Below are 20,545 nucleotides of genomic sequence, written 5' to 3'. Positions count from 1 at the left end.
TGCAGTTGTAAGCTTTCCATCCACTAACAGTATAAAAACCATATCGAGCTGTTCGAAGCAGTGAGTATTAAAGCTGAAAATCCTTTTCATGTTTTTATGATTCACAAAAGATGCAGTGGCCATGTTTTTCCCTATTTTCGCTCACTTTAGTGTTTGTTCACAGTTAATGTTGCCCTCTTGTGGTTCTTTTTTGAAACTGCAAAAGTCAAGAAAAAAAAGTAGAGAAGAGGCTGTGATAAAAAAAAAAAAAAATACGTTGCGCTGTTTTCAGATTAAAAGACTCCGAAATGCTAAAAAAAAAAAAAAAAAAAAAAAAAAACCCAAACAAAAAGCTGTTTTGTTTTCTTTCTTTACCAGGGAGATGTGTAGAGTTTGACCTCCGACCAGTCTGCCGTTTGCTGTAAAGAAGGCAGTTCCAAAGCTTCTCATAGATGCTGTGAGGAGCAAACGACCGACGTGGTTAAAGGCTGGTCGCGGAGTCCCGAACATGTATCTGTTTACTTGTTGTTGTTTTTTTATTATAGATATTTTTTATTGTTTATATGTTATAAGTGTAATCCAAAATGTCATGTCATAAACTATCTCTAGCCGTTTTATTGCTGGTGACAATCAACTAATAAACATAATCAGTCAAAGTCTATCATGAGACCGATCCCTTCACTGGAAATGGCAATTAATCTTTCAATGACCTGCAGCTTGCAGTTGTAAGCTTTCCATCCACTAACAGTATAACAACCATATCGGGCTGTTCGAAGCACTGAGTATTAAAGCTGAAAATCCTTTTTATGTTTTTATGATTCACAAAAGATGCAGTGGCTATGTTTTTCCCTATTTTCGCTCACTTTAGGGTTTGTTCACAGTAGGGGTGGAGCCAACTCGAATACGGTATTCGGAAAGACACAAATAACGTGTTTTTCACGAATACTTTAAAAAATATTTGTATACGGGAACAAGAAAAACTTTATATCAAAAAGCTTCCTTATGAGACCGCACTGCATGCCCGGATGAGTGAGTGACGTGTAAAAGGTGACTGACACCGGCTGCTCCACACAGCAACAGAGAAGCCTCGGCTAAGCCTTGAAAGACTGAACTGCATCACTATTTTTGATCAATAGATTTTTTTTTAACCTTAACTGGGTTCCGGAGGCAGTTTATAACTTTCACGAAGATCGGGAGATTGATCAATTACGCTGCACTATTGACGCCTGCAGTCGGGTGCTCTCATGTTCGCTCTGTTTACGTAGCTCTGTTAGCTGGTAAGTAACAGACAATAGGCTGTTGACAGAGTAACGTTAACGTTTGGTTTAAAAGGTTAAAACAATGCTTGTGTAGTTGTGTCGAATTGTATGCACTTATATATGGTACATTTAAGTTACTCTGTCTCAGGCACGTGCACAGGGGTGGCCGGGAGGGGCTTCAGCACCCGCCCCTTTCCTGATGGGTGCCCAAAGTGCCCTTTTGTTGAGGCAATTTTTTTTTTTTTTAATGTGTGTGTGCGTGCGAGTCCTGTCTGTGCCCCTCAACAATAATATTTAACTATTAATCACAGTTTTGCTAAATAAAAGGATCTGGCTTGCATCAGTCACATGATGAGCATTAACCAATGATCGCCCTTGACGGCAGAGCGCGCTGGTTATGAGCCAGGAACGAGCTCACAAAGAGCACGTGCATTTTTTGTGGTCTGGAGCTGTAGGAGAAACACAAATTAACTCAGAGACACAGACTGATGTGACAAAACCAGTAAGTAGGTGTACAGCGTACACTGTAGTCTATAGCACACAGGAGTATTAGCTTATTATGTACACGTTGGTAAGTTGTCTTGTGGCAACTGACGAAACAAATGAGCGTGCTGTGTGTGTAACAGCGCGACAAACATTACCTGTCCTTTTATTAACTGCACAAGTAGTGCTGGTCATAGCTGCTGGCTCACTGGGTAAGGCTGTCATGGGTCTGTAGCTCTGTCACCGTTTTAGGGAACATATTTAGTTTTAAAGTAAGTTACAGGGCTTTTCCTGCCTTTCAGGAGGGCTTATATTTCACTAAAAACGATGTAATATGCATATCCACATAATTATGGATTATTATAATTGTGATATATAAAAAACACACACTGTATTTTAAAGAACCTATGTTAAGAAACATTATATTAGATTTATATTTTAAATATGACAAAATGCTCATTTTACAGCAGTAAAATTATTGTATCTCTACAGTTTAAAAATTTTATAAGCTTTCTGCCTGCACAGAGTGGATAGTGAAACAAATGGAATCATCATAAATACATTATTTCATATTTATTACTTTTTTTCTCATTGCTTTATTATTGTAGCTCTAGTAATAAATAATAAGGGAAGGATTCTGGATCAGCACCATGATGGAAACTTGTGCCCACAGTATGTACAGTATTCTGAAGAAGGTCTAAAATGTCACTGTGTGTGCATGTGTGTGTTTTATGTGTATAGATTTTTTTAACTTATCACTCATGATATAAAATTGTCCAGACATGGCTGGTAAGGACATGAGGAGGAAACAGGAGGAGCTGTGTGAGGCTACTAAAGGCAGTGGAACCCTCACCAGCTGGATTACAAAGAGCACAGGTAACATTAACACATGTACCAGTTGTTGGAGAGGTATTCCAGTATAAAAATAATAATAAGCACAACTGAAATATTTTGCTTCTATAACATTTTTCTGTCATCCTCTTATTATAGATTAAGTGCATGAGTTGTTAAGTGTGGACAATTAAATAATAGTTTATTGCAATAGCAAATTGTGCCTTGTTCTCAGATGGACAGCAAGTGGAGAGTGATAGATGAGATGAGGAGATGAAGGAGGAAGACGACAAGGCCACCTCACAACAGTGATGTAGTATGATGCGATCCCATATTAGATTCTTGATGAATGTGTGTTGTTGTTATTCAGCCTGGTTCAATGTGCCCCTTTTTAACTTTGAGCACCCGGCCCTTTAAACGTCTCTGCACGGCCCTGCTCTGTCTTTTGCAGACAGCAAGATATAGAGGGTGTCCAAATTCTTGGGCTGCATCCTCCTGAGGACGCATTTGTAGGCCGATTACGTCACAGCGACGTGACGAAGGCTGTCCAAATTCGTCGACTCCTCTGAATGCAGCCGACAAATGCGTCCTCCTTTTCCCCGAATTTGAAGGATGGGTCGGGTGTGTCCTGCATGGCCCACCATTTCCCAGAATTCATAGCGCGACCCAGCCAATTCCAGTTTTCAACAATGGCGGCCACTAGTAAGTTTTTAATATTAGTGTTATTACTCTTTCTGGGTCACAAAATAAACTTTTAACATATTTTCAGGCGAGAATGTAGCTGTGTAAACTTCAAATATCTGCTTGCTTTATCAAGATATCACATATTTGCATAAGTGCTCCGACGTTTTCGGAGACGTCTGTTATCCACCAGCTCGATAGCTAGCTGGGAGCTCGAGGGTCACTAGAGCCGCCGAGAACGGCAAACTCCCGGCACATCATTTTCAGATCACCGCAGTCTTTCGCTACTCAGGTTAAACGTAATATATAAGTCACTTAGATAACCTAAAAATGTTATTGTTTGGCTTTTTTCAGTATTTTATTAGTTCGTGAGTAAATCGGTTTGGCTGAGATTAAAGTTATTAGATAAAATAAAACTTTATTAATCCCCCGGGTGGTTTTCACACAGCTGAATAAACGTCAAACAGAAAACTGATTAAACAGAAGTGTGAGAATTTACACCAGTGTCCTGTTATATTTTAGATAGCAAGGAGCAGACAGCTGAGTTTATTAAACTCCACCGAGACAGCGGTGACGCAAATCTGAAGGCTAGACCGTCCAATTTCACAGCCGTTTACTTCTGGCCTACCCGACCTTCTGAGGACCCGGCCCACGTAGACCGCGAAGGCCGGGTCCTCAGGGGGATGCAGCCCATGAATTTGGACACGACTATAGGCTATAGGCTATAGCCCGTTGTCCAGTCACTCATTAACTTAGCTGAAACTCCCCACATGGATTTGGGCAACCAAATAGAATAGAGTGTTGCTGGTGCTGAGCCATCTCTTGGTCCTCCACCAGCCAAAAAAACTTGATCAAGTTCTGTGTGGAAGCATTTTACATTCAGTGCAGCAGATGAAACCAAACTGATATGTAATGTGTGCAAAAGGTCAAATCAGCAGAGGCAGAGATATCAAACATCTGTCAACATCTGTTATGCATAAGCATCTTATTCCGGGTAATGTCTGCCAACCCCCCCTTACAAGCACCCCCCACCGCCCACCCCCACCCCACCAGCACCAATTCATCATCACAGCCATGTTCTGCCCCTGCAAGTCAGTTTCACTGTTCAGCGTCCTCTAACAAGGACGGGTGGCGGTGGGGTTCATAAGGTTCACAATGGTATTTGTGTACATGTGGTAGTTGTTGGTTTTAACCATGGATGAAGCAATGGCTGTTATGTTATTTTCTTTTCAATGACGTTCCTTGTTACATGTTCATTGCTGGATGTATGGAAAAACCATCAACTAATATTGCTAATCCATAATTATTAAAATGGATATAAGTAAAGAATACTTACAATATAACATTAATTAGAAGTGTAATGGATGGCAAAAAAATGGATTTTTACGCCTATTTTGAATTTTAGTCAAATACAAATACATTTCCCCCTCAACAAATACAAATACAGATACAAATACCGGCTGCTTTGCACATCTCTAATTCACAGTTAATGTTCTCTCTTGTGATTCTTTTCTGAAACTGCACAAGTCAAGAAAAAAAAAGTAGAGAAGAGGCTGTGATAAAAAACAAATTATGATACCAGTTACATTGCGCTGTTTTCAGATTAAAAGACCCCAAAATGCTAAAAAACAGACAAAAAAGCTGTTTTGTTTTCTTTCTTTACCAGGGAGATGTGTAGAGTGTGATGTCCGACCAGTCTGCCGTTTGCTGTAAAGAAGGGAGTTCCAAAGCTCCTCATAGATGCTGTGAGGAGCAAACAACCGACGTGGTTAAAGGCTGGTCGCGGAGTCCCGATTATTATTTATCTGTTTACTTGTTGTTGTTTTTTTATTATAGATATTTTTTTATTGTTTATATGTTATAAGTGTAATCCAAAATGTCATGCCATAAACTATCTCTAGCCGTTTTATTGCTGGTGACAGTCAACTGATAAACATAATCAGTCAAAGTCTATCATGAGACCAATCCCTTCACTGGAAATGACAATTAATCTTTCAATGACCTGTAGCTTGCAGATGTAAGCTTTCCATCCACTAACAGTATAAAAACCAAATCGGGCTGTTCGAAGCACTGAGTATTAAAGCTGAAAATCCTTTTTATGTTTTTATGATTCACAAAAGATGCAGTGGCCGTGTTTTTCCCTATTTTCGCTCACTTTAGGGTTTGTTCACAGTTAATGTTGCCCTCTTGTGGTTCTTTTCTGAAGAATACCATGATACCAGTTACGTTGCGCTGTTTTCAGATTAAAGTACCCCAAAATGCTGAAAAACAAAAACAAAAAATAACTAAACAAACTAAGAAAAGAAAACAGCATATTGGATCATAAAATACAGCTGCTGTTGGGCTTTAACAAGACTACAAATGATGAAGATTTGCAACATGGCATATTGACCTTCCTTTAAGACTCCAAGGTGAGGATGTCTAATTTTTGTAAATTCTGCTGCCTCAACTCCTCCGCACATCTCTGACAGGAGGGCTAAAAATGTGATGACAGGGGTCAAGGATAGCGTTTGAAGGGGTGGGCAGACTGTGTGTGTGTGTGTGTGTGTGTGTGTGTGTGTGTGTTCGGTGCTGGTGTCACAACTGAAAACAAAGCTTGTCTGCCCTCTCTGAAGAAGAAAACTCTCCCAGATGATTTACTCCACAGCTGCCTACAACTCTTGATTTAAACATGATCACATCCCTGGAGAGTTTCTTTAAGGGAACTCTGTTGACCACTGATGATGGTCCACACCCTCTGAGCTGGCCATAGCCATCAATATGCCCAAATAGCAGCCACGGGGAAGTTGATGTCACGCAGGGAGCCCATGCGTGCTATGGGGTGGTGAACAGGCTTGACTTAGTGGTTATGTTTTTGAATCTTTCCAACAATGTGCTGCAGATTTATTGGTTAAAACAGAAACTTCTTCAAACAATGCTCCCGATTTAAACTTCTCCTAAAGTCCAGCTGTGTGCCAATGTCTCATATGATACTGATTTCTGATATCAGTGTATACATTAAGCTGTGTTTTTATGGTTTTATCAGTTCAATTTATTGTCTCTATTAAATGTTTTTGTTATTATATATTAAGATGCACACATTTAGTGTTCATGAAAGCTTTTCACATGTTACTTTTATTCCACTCAGCTCCTCAGTTTTTTCCTTTGCTTCCCATCCCTTTTCATAACTGAGTTTATATGAAAAGATCATGGCTAAACTGGTTTCTTCTATCATATGCCTGACTAATCCTTACAGTTACTGATGGTTAAACTGCATTAGTTTGTGGCCACATCAAGAAAGTGTCCTCTAAAGCGCACTGCAGATGGATGAAGATGCCTTTACCAACCTGCCATAACCTCTAAGTAGCTCATAAACATGGTTTGTGGAATTCCAGATGGATTCAAAACACAGACAGCTGTGTTGCCAGAATAAACATCTTGGCCAGGATCATGTTTTCTAAAAAACATGTCAGCCTCCACATGCTGTACAGCATTTGGTTTTTTTTGTGTTTTTTTGTTTTTTAGTAGGGAAGCTATGAGGAGGATAAAAGTCCGCAGAAACTTTGTTAGGTCCCGGTCTTTATGTGGTGGTCAAGCAAGTGCCTGGTGACTCACTCAGCTGCTCTGCGCCACACCCAGGAAACCGAAATCCACTTAAATCATTTCAGGATTTTCTAATCGAGCATTCCCATGTGTGCACCTGGTGCTGTGCTGCTGTGACAGATGCTTACTTCTTTAGTTGATTGGTTAACATTAACGCTAAACCGATACATCATGAAACTGACTGTACCACATTTGCAGCAGCACTCTACTATAATCAGTGATTATGGAGAGTCGCCCTATGTGCAACATGCTTCACAGTTTCAACCCACAGAGAGGAGTGTGGCAGCATATTTTGCTCTTTGTGATTTTTTGTTGCCTGACTTTAAGTGCTCGGTTTGCTCCTTAACTACTAAGACATCCCTGAGCGTGAAACTTGTGTGCTGATTCATTGTAAAGCCATTTTGAGTCAGGGCTTGTAACTGCAAATGCTGTGATGGCATGGGAGGCTGCTACATGTGTCACACACTGTATAAAATTCCTGCGTGACATCTTGATTTACAGTCTTACATACTAAAGTTTGAATTACACACAAGTGGGCTTTTCAAAGCCAAATACTTTGGACACACTTGTTTTAGCACATTGCCTGTCACTTTACTGCAAGGTAAGGTCTAAAAGAGAACTCGCGTGTGTGGGAAAATATTAAGCACAAGGCAGACACGTGTTCTCTTTTTAGAAACTTCAAATGACGCACAAACAGACATGTATGTACACACCACACATCATGTAGATGACTTTACTAAAGTTAACCAGCTGGCATGAATCTTTTCTGTTCATCCAGATGCCATTGTGTTCTTAATCCAGGAAACATAATTGCAAACTTTTGTGTGCACCCCGGGCTTGTTCCTCTGTGCACAGCCGTGCCCCCATGACACAACTCCCTGGAGCTCTCCGTCACACATCAATGGGCCCCCCACAGTCACCCTGGAATTAAAATACTGATTTTTCAGTGGTTCATCTTTTTTATCATGGTGCATAAACATTTCCTGTTTTGATGTTACCTGGCAGGAGTCCTTCCCTCCCTCCAGATATCCAGCACAGATCATGTTTCCAGTAATTTGGAAAGGATATGCATTAAAGCAGGTGTCATCACTCAGGAGAGGGACCTCCAGGCACTGCAGGGTATCTGGGTATCTTGCTGCAAAGACACAAACAGATCAATATCTTTAAAAATACCTGAGTTGACTGCCTGTTCAAGCAATCTAACACAGACAGGCCGTATAGCACAGTTTAACTTACAGCCCTCATCGCTGGGACGAAGATTCCCCCATCCTGAGACCTGGCACACCTTGAAGGAAGCACAGCAGGACGCACGTAGCTGTTCAGAGCGGCAGGTCGACTCAGTTTGATCAGCATGATGTCGCTGTCCTGTGTGCGGGGATCGTAGTCAGGGTGGCGAATAAACTCAGCAGACATGATGTGCTGTTCAGTCCCGTCAGGTTCCCAGATGTCGTGTTCCCCCAGACGAATTTCTAGATTTGAGCTGAAAGAACCAAGCCCACTTTGAGAGTTTGTTTCTACACTAAAAAAAGACATTTTAAAGTTTAAAGCTGCTTGCATTCAGGCTTGATGGTGATTGTGTGCCTTACTTTGGTTTGCAGTGTGCAGCAGAGAGCACCCACTCATCAGAGATAAGAACCCCCCCACAGAAGTTGTACCCAGTGAAGAGTGACACTTGGTAGGGCACAGAGTTCTTGGGGCACTCATATCCTCCAACAATCTTGTTATCTCCTTTCAGCGCACCTGAAGAGTAAAAAAATAAAGTAAATAAGTCGCAAAATAAAATTAATTATTTTATCAGTATCGTCCTATCCTTAATCACTGGTGGCACTTTAGTGCCCATCATCTGAATCTATAAATTAGATTTTATACCTGCCCCTCCAGAGAGAATCAGGAGAAGGAAAAGCTGCATGCCTTCTGTTTTTCTCGCTGGCAGATCAATGTACCCTAATTCTCCTGGTTTCAGGTATTTCAGTCCCTCTTATCTGTCTTTTCTCAAGGCCACCAGAGGCACGCCTCAGACACTAAACATGTGTTACATTTCCCCAGTGATGCTGTGCTTGATGTAAACTATATAGGAGGAAAAAACAGCAGTTCAATAACAAGTTACTACATAACTTGGATTAGGAAACAATTTGAGTGCCATGCTTTACAGTCTGCATATTCTTGTTTCAAGCTCACTTTTGCCTCAATACATTTTCTTCACAGAACAGTCATGTGACATTATACTTTTTATTGCAAGTTTATCATAAAATTCAATACTTTACATGACATGCACTGCCTTCAAGTGACCCACAGAGTGACGTCAATGGAAGTTATGACTGTGCATGTGGGTGAAACTCATGTGGTTACAGATGCTCTCGTACCATTTTTCAGCACAAAGACAGCAAAAAATGCATTTAAAGAGAACTAAGGTGGCAATATTTAACCTATAAATGTTATCCTTTTTCATTTAAGGTAGAATTTCAGCTTCAGAAAATTGCTGCCTGGAGATGAGTCTCAGGCGTGATTTGTGACTGAATGACAGCAGAAAAGGGAAGAAAGGGAAGGTTTACAAGATGGTAGTGATATTAGTAGTGGTATTGCATCTAAGGATAATAGCTGCATTCAGGACAGAAAGAACTGCATTATACTGCTAACAGAGTTTCAGCTCTTTGCAAACATCTGGACAGACAGCACGCTAACACAAAGCTAGCAAAGAACCCATGGTGAAGTTAAAACTGAGTGTATGCAGATGTTTCCACGGTGACAATCGCTTTGAAGTCTCTTTGAGCTGCTTTTCAACTTTTTTTTTTTGGCAGTTTTGTGGTCACACATAGACCCCCAATAAAGATCAAAGGTGTGTCCTCATTAGAAAACAGATTTGTGTTTGGCTTGTGCGACTGGTTATTATGTGACAATGCATTTCAGGTCATATTACAGAATACAGAAGGTAAAAGTAATCTAATAGGTAGTTTACCAAGTAACTTTCTCTGGGGAGTAATTAAGCAACAATTTCCATTACTTTTAAGAAAAGTATAAGGAATGTGTAATGCACAACTTTTATTGAATAATGACCCCAATGTTGGTAGTGAAGGAGGACATGCAGAAGGTTGGTGGACAGAGAAAGATTCTAGGGATCGGGTGTAATGTGGGCGGATGGCCCCTAAAGGGAGCAGAAAAAGGAAGAAGAAAAAGAAGAAGAAGGACTGAAATGTCGCCTTTTGACCTCGAAAGTATTTCTTGCATTGGTTCTTTTTAGTAATATCTACTAACACGCCGAAAATTAAAGAAATAAATCCAGAAAATGACCTGTAAAGTAATCCTGTCTTGATATTGTACAGAGTAGAATTTTCTGGCACAACTTCACCTACTTCCATCAAGAGACACAACTACAAGTGCTGCTGGAGTATTAAGCCCTTGATACACAGTCTGTCTGGTACCTTGGGAAATCAGTGAATCATTTTAATCTCTCCGGTTTAAAATATTAAAGAAAAATATCAAGCCAACACTGCTAAATTATTGCTGAGTCATAATTTCACAATAGAGATATACTGAAAAACACAAACCTCTGTTACTCATGTGTGAGCGTAGGTGTTTATCAGCACTAGACAAGAAAACACTGAAATGTTAGGGCCCATTTACCCAAACCCTGTGATTATACACTTAAGGTTAAAATATAACGCATTCCCATCCAGCACAGGCAAGTTCTTCACCCTGTTATTGCTATGAGACACTCACATAGTCTGCTTCACTCCTCCTCCAACCTGTATCTTCTGTTCTTCCTTCTCTGACTGGAAACAGCTGCTTGGTTCTGCTGGTACACTTACTGGACTTACCAAAGTCAAAAACACATCAGGCTGCTTATGTGTTCCCCAATATGAGCAGCTCTTTACCTCTTCTCGGTCTAGATTTTACAAGACCTGCTGACAAATTTCATTGCAATGTCAAAAGAAGTTAAAACACTGCAAGACATTACAGCAACCCACAGTGGTATTTATTAGACTAAGTTTTAATAAATGCAAAGTCGCTGATTTAACTTTTGGAAAGGTCCAAATCTGTGACAGTCTCACATATGATAGCCAGATGCCTGTTTAGTTGCACATCTGCAAGACATCATTCAGGATGTGATCAGCTGGATGAATTAAGTAATTAGGAAGGGAAAAAAATGTTCACTGCTGCTTTCTCTGCAGCCCAAGACTGTCATTGACCTCCAGTTATTTGCAACACCGCAGCATCTGTTTTTCCGTATTTGCTACCCTAACGCTTGCTTAGATTATATGGAAAGCATAAAAACTTCCATTTATTTCACCATCTGGCTCTGCCTGCATAACCACTTCCGTTTCCCCTAATCCCGTTCCACTTTACCTCAAAATACTCTCCGACGGACAAGACAGAGAGGACTGTGTCAGAAATGTATGACTTATGCAGTGCCATGCTTGTTTTCTGTCAGACAGAGCTGAGGTTGAGTATTCATATTCACTAGGTCTGCTGAGGGGGACTGCGGTTTAAAGTAGGGACGAATGTAAGGAAGTGGTTTGGGTTACTGAGGTGCAGCTTTTTTCCCTGTGTGTGGTTTATTCGTGGAAAAAAAAATAACATTTCTACCCTTATGAGCAAAGACGGTTGGCACGGGTTTTGACTCGAAAAACAAAATTCCTGACCTCTCCGCACAAGTGAGACGAGGGTTTGATTTCCAGTCAGCACCGCAATAAGATCAACAAACCTTTGAGGTTGCAAGACACAGCAGATTCCCACTGCTTGTGACTTTATGGCAGTGTAACGGAGGTGTAGAAGTTTCAACACTTATGTTCCCCCATGAAATGACTCGGGGATTTACACATTCCTTTTTAGAGTTTCGAAAAGTTGCAAGGTCACACTGTTTTGCACTCAAAAGCAAAATACTGGGTGTATTACAGTGACGCTGGAAGCTGCAGTATGTCATTAGTACTTCACTATCCCACACACAAAGGCACACACATGCACAGACAGGGAAAGATACATGTATAAATGTACATATATGTTTGGTGTGCCTTCCACAACAGTTGCTCACAGCTGCTGTATTAAATAATAACCCCCTCCAAACTTCAACAGTGTGCATCACACTCTGCTAAATCTATATTCTCTTTAAACCTCCACTGGTTGTTTTACACACCCAAATTGGTATTTGTGTGGCATACACATAATTGCAGGTTTGGTTGGTAAATCAAGCCTTGGGCTCTGAAAGCTTCCCTCAAACTATAGCCTTGAGATAGCTATTAATATCCCCTACAGACTCTAGCAAAATGCTTTGCCTTTAAGTTCTGTAACAAAACAGCACAGCAGAAAAATGAAAAAAAAAAAAAAAAAACACCAAAAAACACACACACACATTTTAGCAGAAAAATAGTGGATGTATTTCTCAAGAGAACCGTGATAAAATTAAATGCTGTCTAGACTTCAGCTAAAACAGGCATGCAATTTAGTTTTGGAGCTGAACAGCTTAATGTCGTGTTTAAGAGAGATGAAAAGATGAGAACAGTTTCCTGTAGCTGATGGAATGAGTTTGGTCCGAGTGTCAGGTATCGCTCACTGGGGAACTTTGTTACATGCTAAATATTTATACACTCTGCTAGAAAAAGACAAAAAGAAAAGAAAATAGACTCATGGGTCCTCCCACACACTCAAATCAGGGTGTTGTTCTGAACACACGCAGAGACTGAGAGCACATACATGGTCACATACACACACACACACACACACACACACACACGTAGTGTTTCTTCCTCCTTCTGTCCCTCCCACAACTTTCTTTCATTTCTTCCTCCCCCTCACATCTGGACTTCTGGCAGGACCCAGTTCCTGTGTGATGTGTGTACATTAGAGGGGGACCTAGTTTCTGGGCTGGGCAGGTTCTAGCAGAAACTTGAACTGTGTGAATCTGATCGGTTCAGGAGTTAAGCCTTGTTGTGCTTTACTGTGAGAACAAGTTCACTTATTATAACTGCCATTGGCTAGCTTGATGTTTTCCTGAATTATTAGTATCATCAGAGTTTCTTTTGGTTTTACAAATATTTGTTTTTGAGACTGATATTTTGGGAGGGTATTTCAGAGGATTAAAATCCACTAGCAGCCAATTTAGAAAACGGTACAGCATTTACATTTACATGCATTCAACTGTTAGTTTCAAAACAGCTGTGTTCAGCCTGCTGCAACTTTAGAGTTAGGCCATGTAAAAGGTGAAGCGACTAAGTATTCATGCTCACACGATAAACTCCTAAACATAAAACATAGATGTAGAAATGCGTGGATAGTGGAGCTACAAAACCAAGCGTAGAGGAAGCCCACGTGGGAGGAAATATGAGGATGAAGTTAAACTCAGATGAAGCATTTCTCCCCCCGAGTGAAAGGTAGGGCCTTACTCAGGGGATGTGAGACTGATTTTCATTTTCTGTGGCTAAAAGTTCCCTAGATCCACCATCTTGAACTTATTATATATCAACTATCCAGCCCTGTTCTTCCTGAAACTTGATTAATTGGACATTGTCATGATATACTTTGATGCTCCAGATGTGGTTGATGTGTTTACTGAAAATAGAGGAAACTGAAAATTCTCAGTTTTTGAATGGGAAGCTCAGGAGTCATGTAAAGTACAACAGAAAACACATAAAGTGCAAAGAAGTGGAACGTGCCAGATAGATGTCATGGATGAAATTGCTCAGAATTACAGTTTAGGTTTGCTCCAGGGTAGTTATGTGAATTTGTTTTAGGCATGTGATCGGGTCTATAGTTGATTACTGGTCCCATTCTTTCAAATTCCTTTACCCGTCCTTTTTTTTTTTTGGCATATACAATAAATGTAAAATGCCTCAGAAATGCATGGAATTCAGTGATGAGTGACCAAAAGTGTTGCATCATATCCCAGTGTATTTAGCTTTAGAGTTGATCCAAAATTTACAGGTCAACAAACTGCAGTCTATTTAAAAAGTAAAAGTCTGCTTATTTGATTCTGACAAGTTTACAACAGAAATATCCAAAATACCGCCAGTTTCAACTCAGATTTAAAATAAATGTATTGCTAAGACTTCCTCCAGATCTGTTTTGTTTGCGGGTTGTCAACTACACAAGCACCACAGATACTGACAGATGCTGCTGTGACATGTAGTGCAGGCTAGAAATGCATATACCAACATGCAAAGATGTCAAGTCAGTCAACAACACAGAGAAATTACACCTAACCTCAAGCAAACATGAGCTCAACCCACGCAGAGAAAAACACATTACGCAGCAGGAGCCCAGGTGGGCGTATGAGAAGTCCAGGCTCCACTCCTTCTCAGGTAGTCATTTCAACAACCCACAATTTATGCATTTAGTTGTTTGGTTACTCAGGGTTTTCACTTTTGGAGTTTCCCAAAGGAATATGAAGAAAATCTTGCAGAGGCAGGAGTTTTAGTGAAGTACTAGAGCAGTTCTTGCAGATTAGAGCATCATTTTCACTGTCGGTGGGGATTTAATGTGTGCAGGCAACACACTTAAACACACACTTAAATCTTCACTCTGTGTGGAGAGATTTAATGAAGTCAATTCCTGACAAACTTGTTTAGGACTGTGCATTAGAATATGTTCCGATGCATGGAAATCAAAAGTTCGAGAAGTTAATTGAAGCTCATTGGCATTGAGAGCAATGGTGGTTGGAGGGCGGGACCTCAGCACCCCCCGTCACAGATTTGACGTCACATATTTAAGGACTCCGCGATCTGAGCTCCAGCTTTTTCAAAGCCCAGTCGGAGGTAAAGGGCTGGCGTTCGACATCAGAGATCCGAGTGGGTCGCTGAGAGAGGTAGGATTGTCGTTTTTTCTGCTTTGTGATGCAGGCGATTTTTTTCTTTTTTAAGTAGGAAAAGACAATAAAATGTAAGAAATATGTAGTGTTTCTGGGAAGCATCTCACATTAGAACGGTTGGGCTTTTTTAAGTGGAAAAATTTCGGGAACTGGGCTTTTTAATTGTTTTGCAGCGCTGTGAACTATATAAACGTTATGCAATTAGTATTAGTAGTAGTAGTATTAGTATAATTAGAATTATATGCGATTACGTATAGCCATATTTCCATACGTGGGAACTGTTTCTTGCATGTATTATAATGAGTTCTCTGTGGTTAAACCTTGAATCCTCTTCCGTATTTTTGTTTCTCTTTTTAAAAAAAAAAACCAAAAAAAACTTACGTTCCTGTGATTTTAACACAGTGGAAATTTGCACATGCAAGCTGTACAAAACTTGAGGTTTGAGCCTTTTTTTTAATTAAACTTTAAACAAGCATGCAGAAGTAAACTTTATTAAAATGCTTTTAATATTTGCTCTAATTACTCTTTGGGCGCACTAAAAGGGTGGATAATGGAGTTGTCCTGTTTAGAGCATGTTGGTGTTATGTCATGTTTCGGTATGATTTGGAGGGGAATTGAAAAAAGGAAACCTTTCTTTCTTTTTATGTGACTGAACTGCTTTCTATGTTTCAGTTTAAAGAGTTTTGTTTTGTTGGTCATTATTAATCTCAGGAAAATCTAAAAAGGTTAATATTCATGTTTGTTTGTGTTGTAGGTTCAAAGACAATGATGGAGGTAATGACAGACAACCCTTTCAATCTCATTAATGGAACAGATGACATTGGAAATAATGGTTCTATGTATAATGGAAGCACAGAGTATGCCAGTTTGAGGCATTCTCTGAACACCATGTCTATCGTTGTGTATTCCCTGGCCTTTGTCCTCGGTGTGCTCGGGAATGGAGTGGTTATCTGGGTGACCGGCTTCAAGATGAAGAAAACTGTTAACACAGTTTGGTTCCTCAACCTTGCTGTGGCTGACTTCCTCTTCACTGCATTTCTGCCCCTGAGTGTGACTTACACAGCTTTGGATTTCCACTGGCCTTTTGGCAAGTTCATGTGCAAGCTGAACACCACCATCAGCTTTCTGAACATGTTTGCCAGTGTCTACATTCTGGTGGTGATCAGTGTGGACAGATGTGTGTCTGTGGTGTGGCCCGTCTGGGCTCAGAACCACCGAAATGCACGCAAGGCATCCTACGTGAGTCTGTGTGTTTGGGTGGTGGCTTTGATTCTCAGTGCACCATACTTCATCTTCAGGGACGTCGGGCCATCGTACCACAATAAGGATATCATCAACTGCTTCAACAACTTTGCTCTTTCTGATGACGAGGACACATACGATCCGACTGAGTTGTTTCGTCATCAGGCCATGATTTTCACGCGCTTCCTACTGGGATTTGTTGTGCCCTTTACTGTGATTGTCTCGTGTTATGCTGTCATAATCCATAGTCTCAGAAGAAACCGCACACTGGCCAATCAGTCAAGTCGCCCCTTTAAGATCATCGCTGCCATTATCATCACTTTCTTTCTGTGCTGGTCTCCCTTTCACATCATGGGTCTAATTGAAATGGCAAATTCCATGCCAGAATATTCAAGTGAGATATTAGATGATATCATCATAATTGGGTCGCCAATAGCCACCAGTCTGGCCTTTCTCAACAGCTGCCTGAATCCACTTCTGTATGTGTTCATGGGCCAAGATTTTAAGGATAAAGTCCGCAAATCCATCCTGAATGTGCTGGAGAGTGCCTTCCAGGAAGAGATTTCTCGCTCATACACATATACAAACTCAATGATCACCACTCGCAGCAAAGAGAAGTCATTTTCTGATGCTGAGTTATAAGGCTGTTAAAGACATGAACCAACTGTACTGCGTAGAAATAACTGTATAAAAAATCATGTTTTAAACAACTTTTAATCAAAAGTTCTCTTAATCAAAAGAGTTCATCTGTCAGCTGTAGGAGGATTTCCTCTTTATCTTCACTTTGTCGTTGTGACAGCAGAGAGTTTCTCAGCTACAGCCTCCTAGACTTTGTTTTAGTGATATTGTACAATAAGCTTGTAATTCATTCATGTGTTAAAGCATTGAGGATGGTTAAAATTGTTACTTCTAAGGTGTTCACAATCTGAGTTCGGTTTATCCATCTGTGGTAGCTGTGGTGTTTTATTAGTTTTGCTGTCACACTTTCTCAGACTCAGGGTATAAATAATTTGCACATTTTTGGAGAAGAGAAACTAGTTTCAGAATTGGTGTTTTGTTTGCAGCTGAATGCATGCAACACAAGCAATACCAATCTGTAGGAAGGAAACATCTTTCATTCACACTCCACATGTAAATTTCTTCCTCTCTGCATAAGACACAAAAGAATCCAGATTAAAAGTGCATTACCAGTTGAAGAATAGGCTTTAACTTCTGGTTTTACTGATCACTGACAGTAATAAAGACTGTGCTTCTTGCTAGACAATACATTATCCTGTTAATTAACCTATCAAATTTTACTCTGTAAATGAGTACCTAGGGGTGACCCCTGTAATGATTTGTCACTATATAAATAAAACAGAATTTAAATTAAATTAATCTATAAAACTGATTCTGCCAAATATAAATAACCACTGATCTAACTGATTACAATTATGATTGTAAATGACAAAACTGTCTCTCGATATTGAAAACAAATGGCACCTTTAGGTACATATGAAAGTAAATGAAAGTCAAATGTGTAACCCTGTAATCAAATTCTCATTTGACAGAAATCAATTCTAGTATTTATTTATTTGAGTATAATGAACAACAGATCTAATGGACTATAGAACCACTGGAAAGCTGATAGGAAGTGAGAGGTTAATGTCTGTGGCCTCCATAAGTATTGTTATAATTCTTCAAATATTAATTAATCCTGATTGTAACCAAAAAGACTCTACAAATCTACATTTTTTTTAAAAAAAATTTCAGTGACAAAATCAGTCTTTGGGAGGTTTACCTTAACAACTAATGGTATATTGTGATCAACATTATAACATCCTGATTCAACTATAAAAAATGTATTTTTAATTTTTCTTATCCCTAATGGACAAATCTACTTGTCTTTAAATGTTTATAAGTATTGTATTACTATTGTGAATATTTCTGTCAACATTATTTGCATCAATAAAACATTTTTGGCTTTAATGTTTTCCCACTGTTAATGTTGACCTACATCTCATTTCATTATCAAAGCATGAATGCAGAAAACAACTTATTTCCCTCTACAGAAAAATTAAAGGATAATTTGTGCTACTGAGAAACACAACAGTTATTAAAATATCTATACCTTTGATGAGAAGTATCACAACAGTGTTGAAAGATAAAGAGAAGTTCATACTGACTAATTTATAGCTTTTAATCGAGAGATTACTGCCATAAACCTCTTTGCACAATTAAAGGCCTTAAATCCATCAGCAGGCTCCAATCTTTTTCCACTCTTTAGTGTGTTACAGTGAAGTTGTCAGGAAGTGGATAAAACATTGGAAATATTCCTCAGAGATTTTGATTCATATAAAAGAATCTACCCATTGGGCAGGTTTTTTGACTGGGCTCCCACACAAACGCAGAGCAGAGGCTGAAGCATCACCAAATATGCTTCCAAACCAACTTCCTTCCAAGCCAAAGACTAGAACATATGATGAAGCATTTCACCTGCACAACAGCTGTCGTGCCAAGGTAGGGATCCCCGACAGAATTTGTTTCCCCTGCTTCGGGAGCACATGCTGGGCTCTCCAAATTATGGACAAACAGTATCCCACATTCTTGATTTTTAGTTCACAAACACTTCTTATAACGACTAACTGCTCCTTAAACTTTGGAGGTTTTAGCTCTTTATACAGTAAAGTTACAGGAGGATAAAAATAATTATCAGGCAAAATGTACTACGTTTGTTAAAATAATCCCGTCCGATACCATATGAGAACAATAATATATAATCTGTTACACTAACTGTACCCATGTTATTACAACCCATTTTTCACTTTTTCACCTCCACGATTAATTGTCTGTAATGGAGGCGGAGTAAACTGGATCTGCACTCCGTTCCCAATGCTCGCGACGCAGGGGGAACAAATTTTGTCGGTGACACCTACCTTGGCACAGCAGAGTGAAGCTGACCCCCCACCCACTTGAAACGTAAAGGCAAATAGGCGGAGCAGTTAGTGCTTTGTTTGTGCTGATTTGTGCAGGTAAAATTATCATTTGTGTTGCTACTGTTTTTAAGATATTAAACTTTATTTTATAGGTCATTCAAAGGTCACCATCCCCCAGGCTGCCTCAAAACAGACCAAAATGGTCAGGTAAAATTATCGTTTATTTATTACGGCCTACGCTATAACACCAGTGTCTGTGGTAGTGAGTTTCAGCAGCTGTGGAGTTATGCACTTTTATAGAAGACTGTCCACTTTTTTTAGGCTTGCTGTGTATTTATTTTTAAGAATGTTTTGTGTGTTTCCGTACATTTTAGTAAACCAATTTAGTCAACGGAAAGGTCGATATTTCTGATGTTACCAGTGCAGAAACGTACACAAGGTAGGCTAAAGTTTTTATTTTTTTCTGTGGAAAACTGTGAGTTACATGTGAAATGATTCATGTATACCGAAATTATTTTTGTCTCAATGATTTTGTTTTTAATTATATATGTTGATTAGTATCAATGTAGCTGTCTCAGAAAATAAATATGTGTTTGCTTTCACATTAATTTCAAGTGCTATTTTGAGTATGCTTTTTGATAGGTTGCCACCTACATGTAGAAAATTGAATATTCCACAGCACCTAGGCGAGGGATCATCAACCTGCGGCTCTAAAGCCACATGTGGCTCTCTGGCCCCTCCACTGTGGCTCTTATAAGAGCAAGTAAGTTATGTTTTATTATAAAGACAACAAGAAGGGGTTCTGTTAGCAGTTTGTTTTTTATGAAATATCTGCTTTGGCTATTCATAGAATGTACAAGGCTTTTAGAAGTGATTAAATGTTTCTTAGCTTCAAAACTATTTGCTGTAAATTTCAGGTTGGTTGCCCATCTTTCCTAATTTTGCATTTTTATGGAAAGGACTCACTTAGCTGGCTTCATTTTAACAAATACTTTTTGCCATTAAAGGTTAGATGATTCATTTTGTTCTAAATTCTAAAGATAAACATTTTTATTTACATTTCCAAAGCTTTCACGATACAACAACTCATTTTCTAGATATTTATCAGCTCTTTCTTCTTTTAGGCTCTAGACACGTTTTGTAGGGGAAAAGAGGCACTTTGAACTGAAAAGGATGTTGACCCCTGACCTAAGCCATGAGGTCAACACAAAACAAATACAGAAAAAATTATTGACAGAAAAATGGAACGGTTACTTTCAAGAGGCTACAGGTGAAGGTGAATGGGTGTGTAAAAGCAAATATACATCAGACTGACAAAGAAAAGAGTGTAAAAAGATTTTTAATTTTGAAATTTAACTTTATTTGAAAAACTGAACTTACTGATAAAAGAAACTAGCCATATTGAACACATGTAACTGTAATGAACCAAATAAAACAGAAAAATGCATGCAACAGTCATTATACTGTGTATAACATAGCATGGGGTTGTATTTTCTTCTTTTCAGATGCTCCTGTCACTCCATTTCCCAGGTCATCATAGAACTCCGACACAGATGGAGCTCTCCTGCAGTATGCAGTGTAATGCCCCAAACCACCACTAGTCATCTTTCCATGGAAAGCAATTAATGCCCTCAAAGTGAACGACTTTCCTTGGAGAACCAGGTTGGAGGGAAATTCACTTAATGGAAATTCTGTTTGGTTTGCAAGGTCAGTATCAATCCACACGATATCTCCAATGTTGTAGCTGTGAGTAATTGTCCCTGCACAGAGCTCAT

At 39.4% G+C, this 20,545-nt stretch overlaps 1 protein-coding gene, 2 long non-coding RNA genes and 1 pseudogene across 3 annotated transcripts; 3 read left to right on the top strand and 1 right to left on the bottom strand.

The window, feature by feature from the left end:
- The first annotated feature begins 2,555 nt into the window (after positions 1-2,555).
- On the top strand, positions 2,556-6,254 carry LOC112848285 (uncharacterized). Its single transcript, XR_003222329.1, has 3 exons — positions 2,556-2,597; positions 2,788-2,868; positions 4,900-6,254. It is a non-coding gene; the product is annotated as an uncharacterized LOC112848285 (long non-coding RNA).
- A 1,198-nt stretch (positions 6,255-7,452) lies between these two features.
- On the bottom strand, positions 7,453-8,568 carry LOC109204398 (trypsin-3-like; annotated as a pseudogene).
- A 5,971-nt stretch (positions 8,569-14,539) lies between these two features.
- LOC100705719 (chemokine-like receptor 1) lies at positions 14,540-17,823 on the top strand. The gene is made up of 2 exons (XM_005463440.3): positions 14,540-14,610; positions 15,368-17,823. Exon 2 carries the CDS (start codon positions 15,379-15,381, stop codon positions 16,495-16,497), a length of 1,119 nt encoding a protein of 372 aa, XP_005463497.2. The 5' UTR covers positions 14,540-14,610; positions 15,368-15,378; the 3' UTR covers positions 16,498-17,823.
- A 1,320-nt stretch (positions 17,824-19,143) lies between these two features.
- Positions 19,144-20,366, top strand: LOC109204631 (uncharacterized). The gene is made up of 3 exons (XR_002064151.2): positions 19,144-19,209; positions 19,413-19,533; positions 20,276-20,366. It is a non-coding gene; the product is annotated as an uncharacterized LOC109204631 (long non-coding RNA).
- Positions 20,367-20,545: the final 179 nt, after the last annotated feature.

This window comes from Oreochromis niloticus, linkage group LG11 (assembly GCF_001858045.2).
Source record: "Oreochromis niloticus isolate F11D_XX linkage group LG11, O_niloticus_UMD_NMBU, whole genome shotgun sequence".
Lineage (NCBI taxonomy): Eukaryota > Metazoa > Chordata > Actinopteri > Cichliformes > Cichlidae > Oreochromis > Oreochromis niloticus.
Note: the sequence above shows the minus strand (reverse complement) of the source record. Positions and strands in the feature narration are given on the sequence as shown.

What these genes read in the sequence shown, in the direction of transcription:
- LOC100705719 (XM_005463440.3), top strand. Translation starts at nt 15,379, where the DNA reads ATGATGGAGGTAATGACAGACAACCCTTTCAATCTCATTAATGGAACA.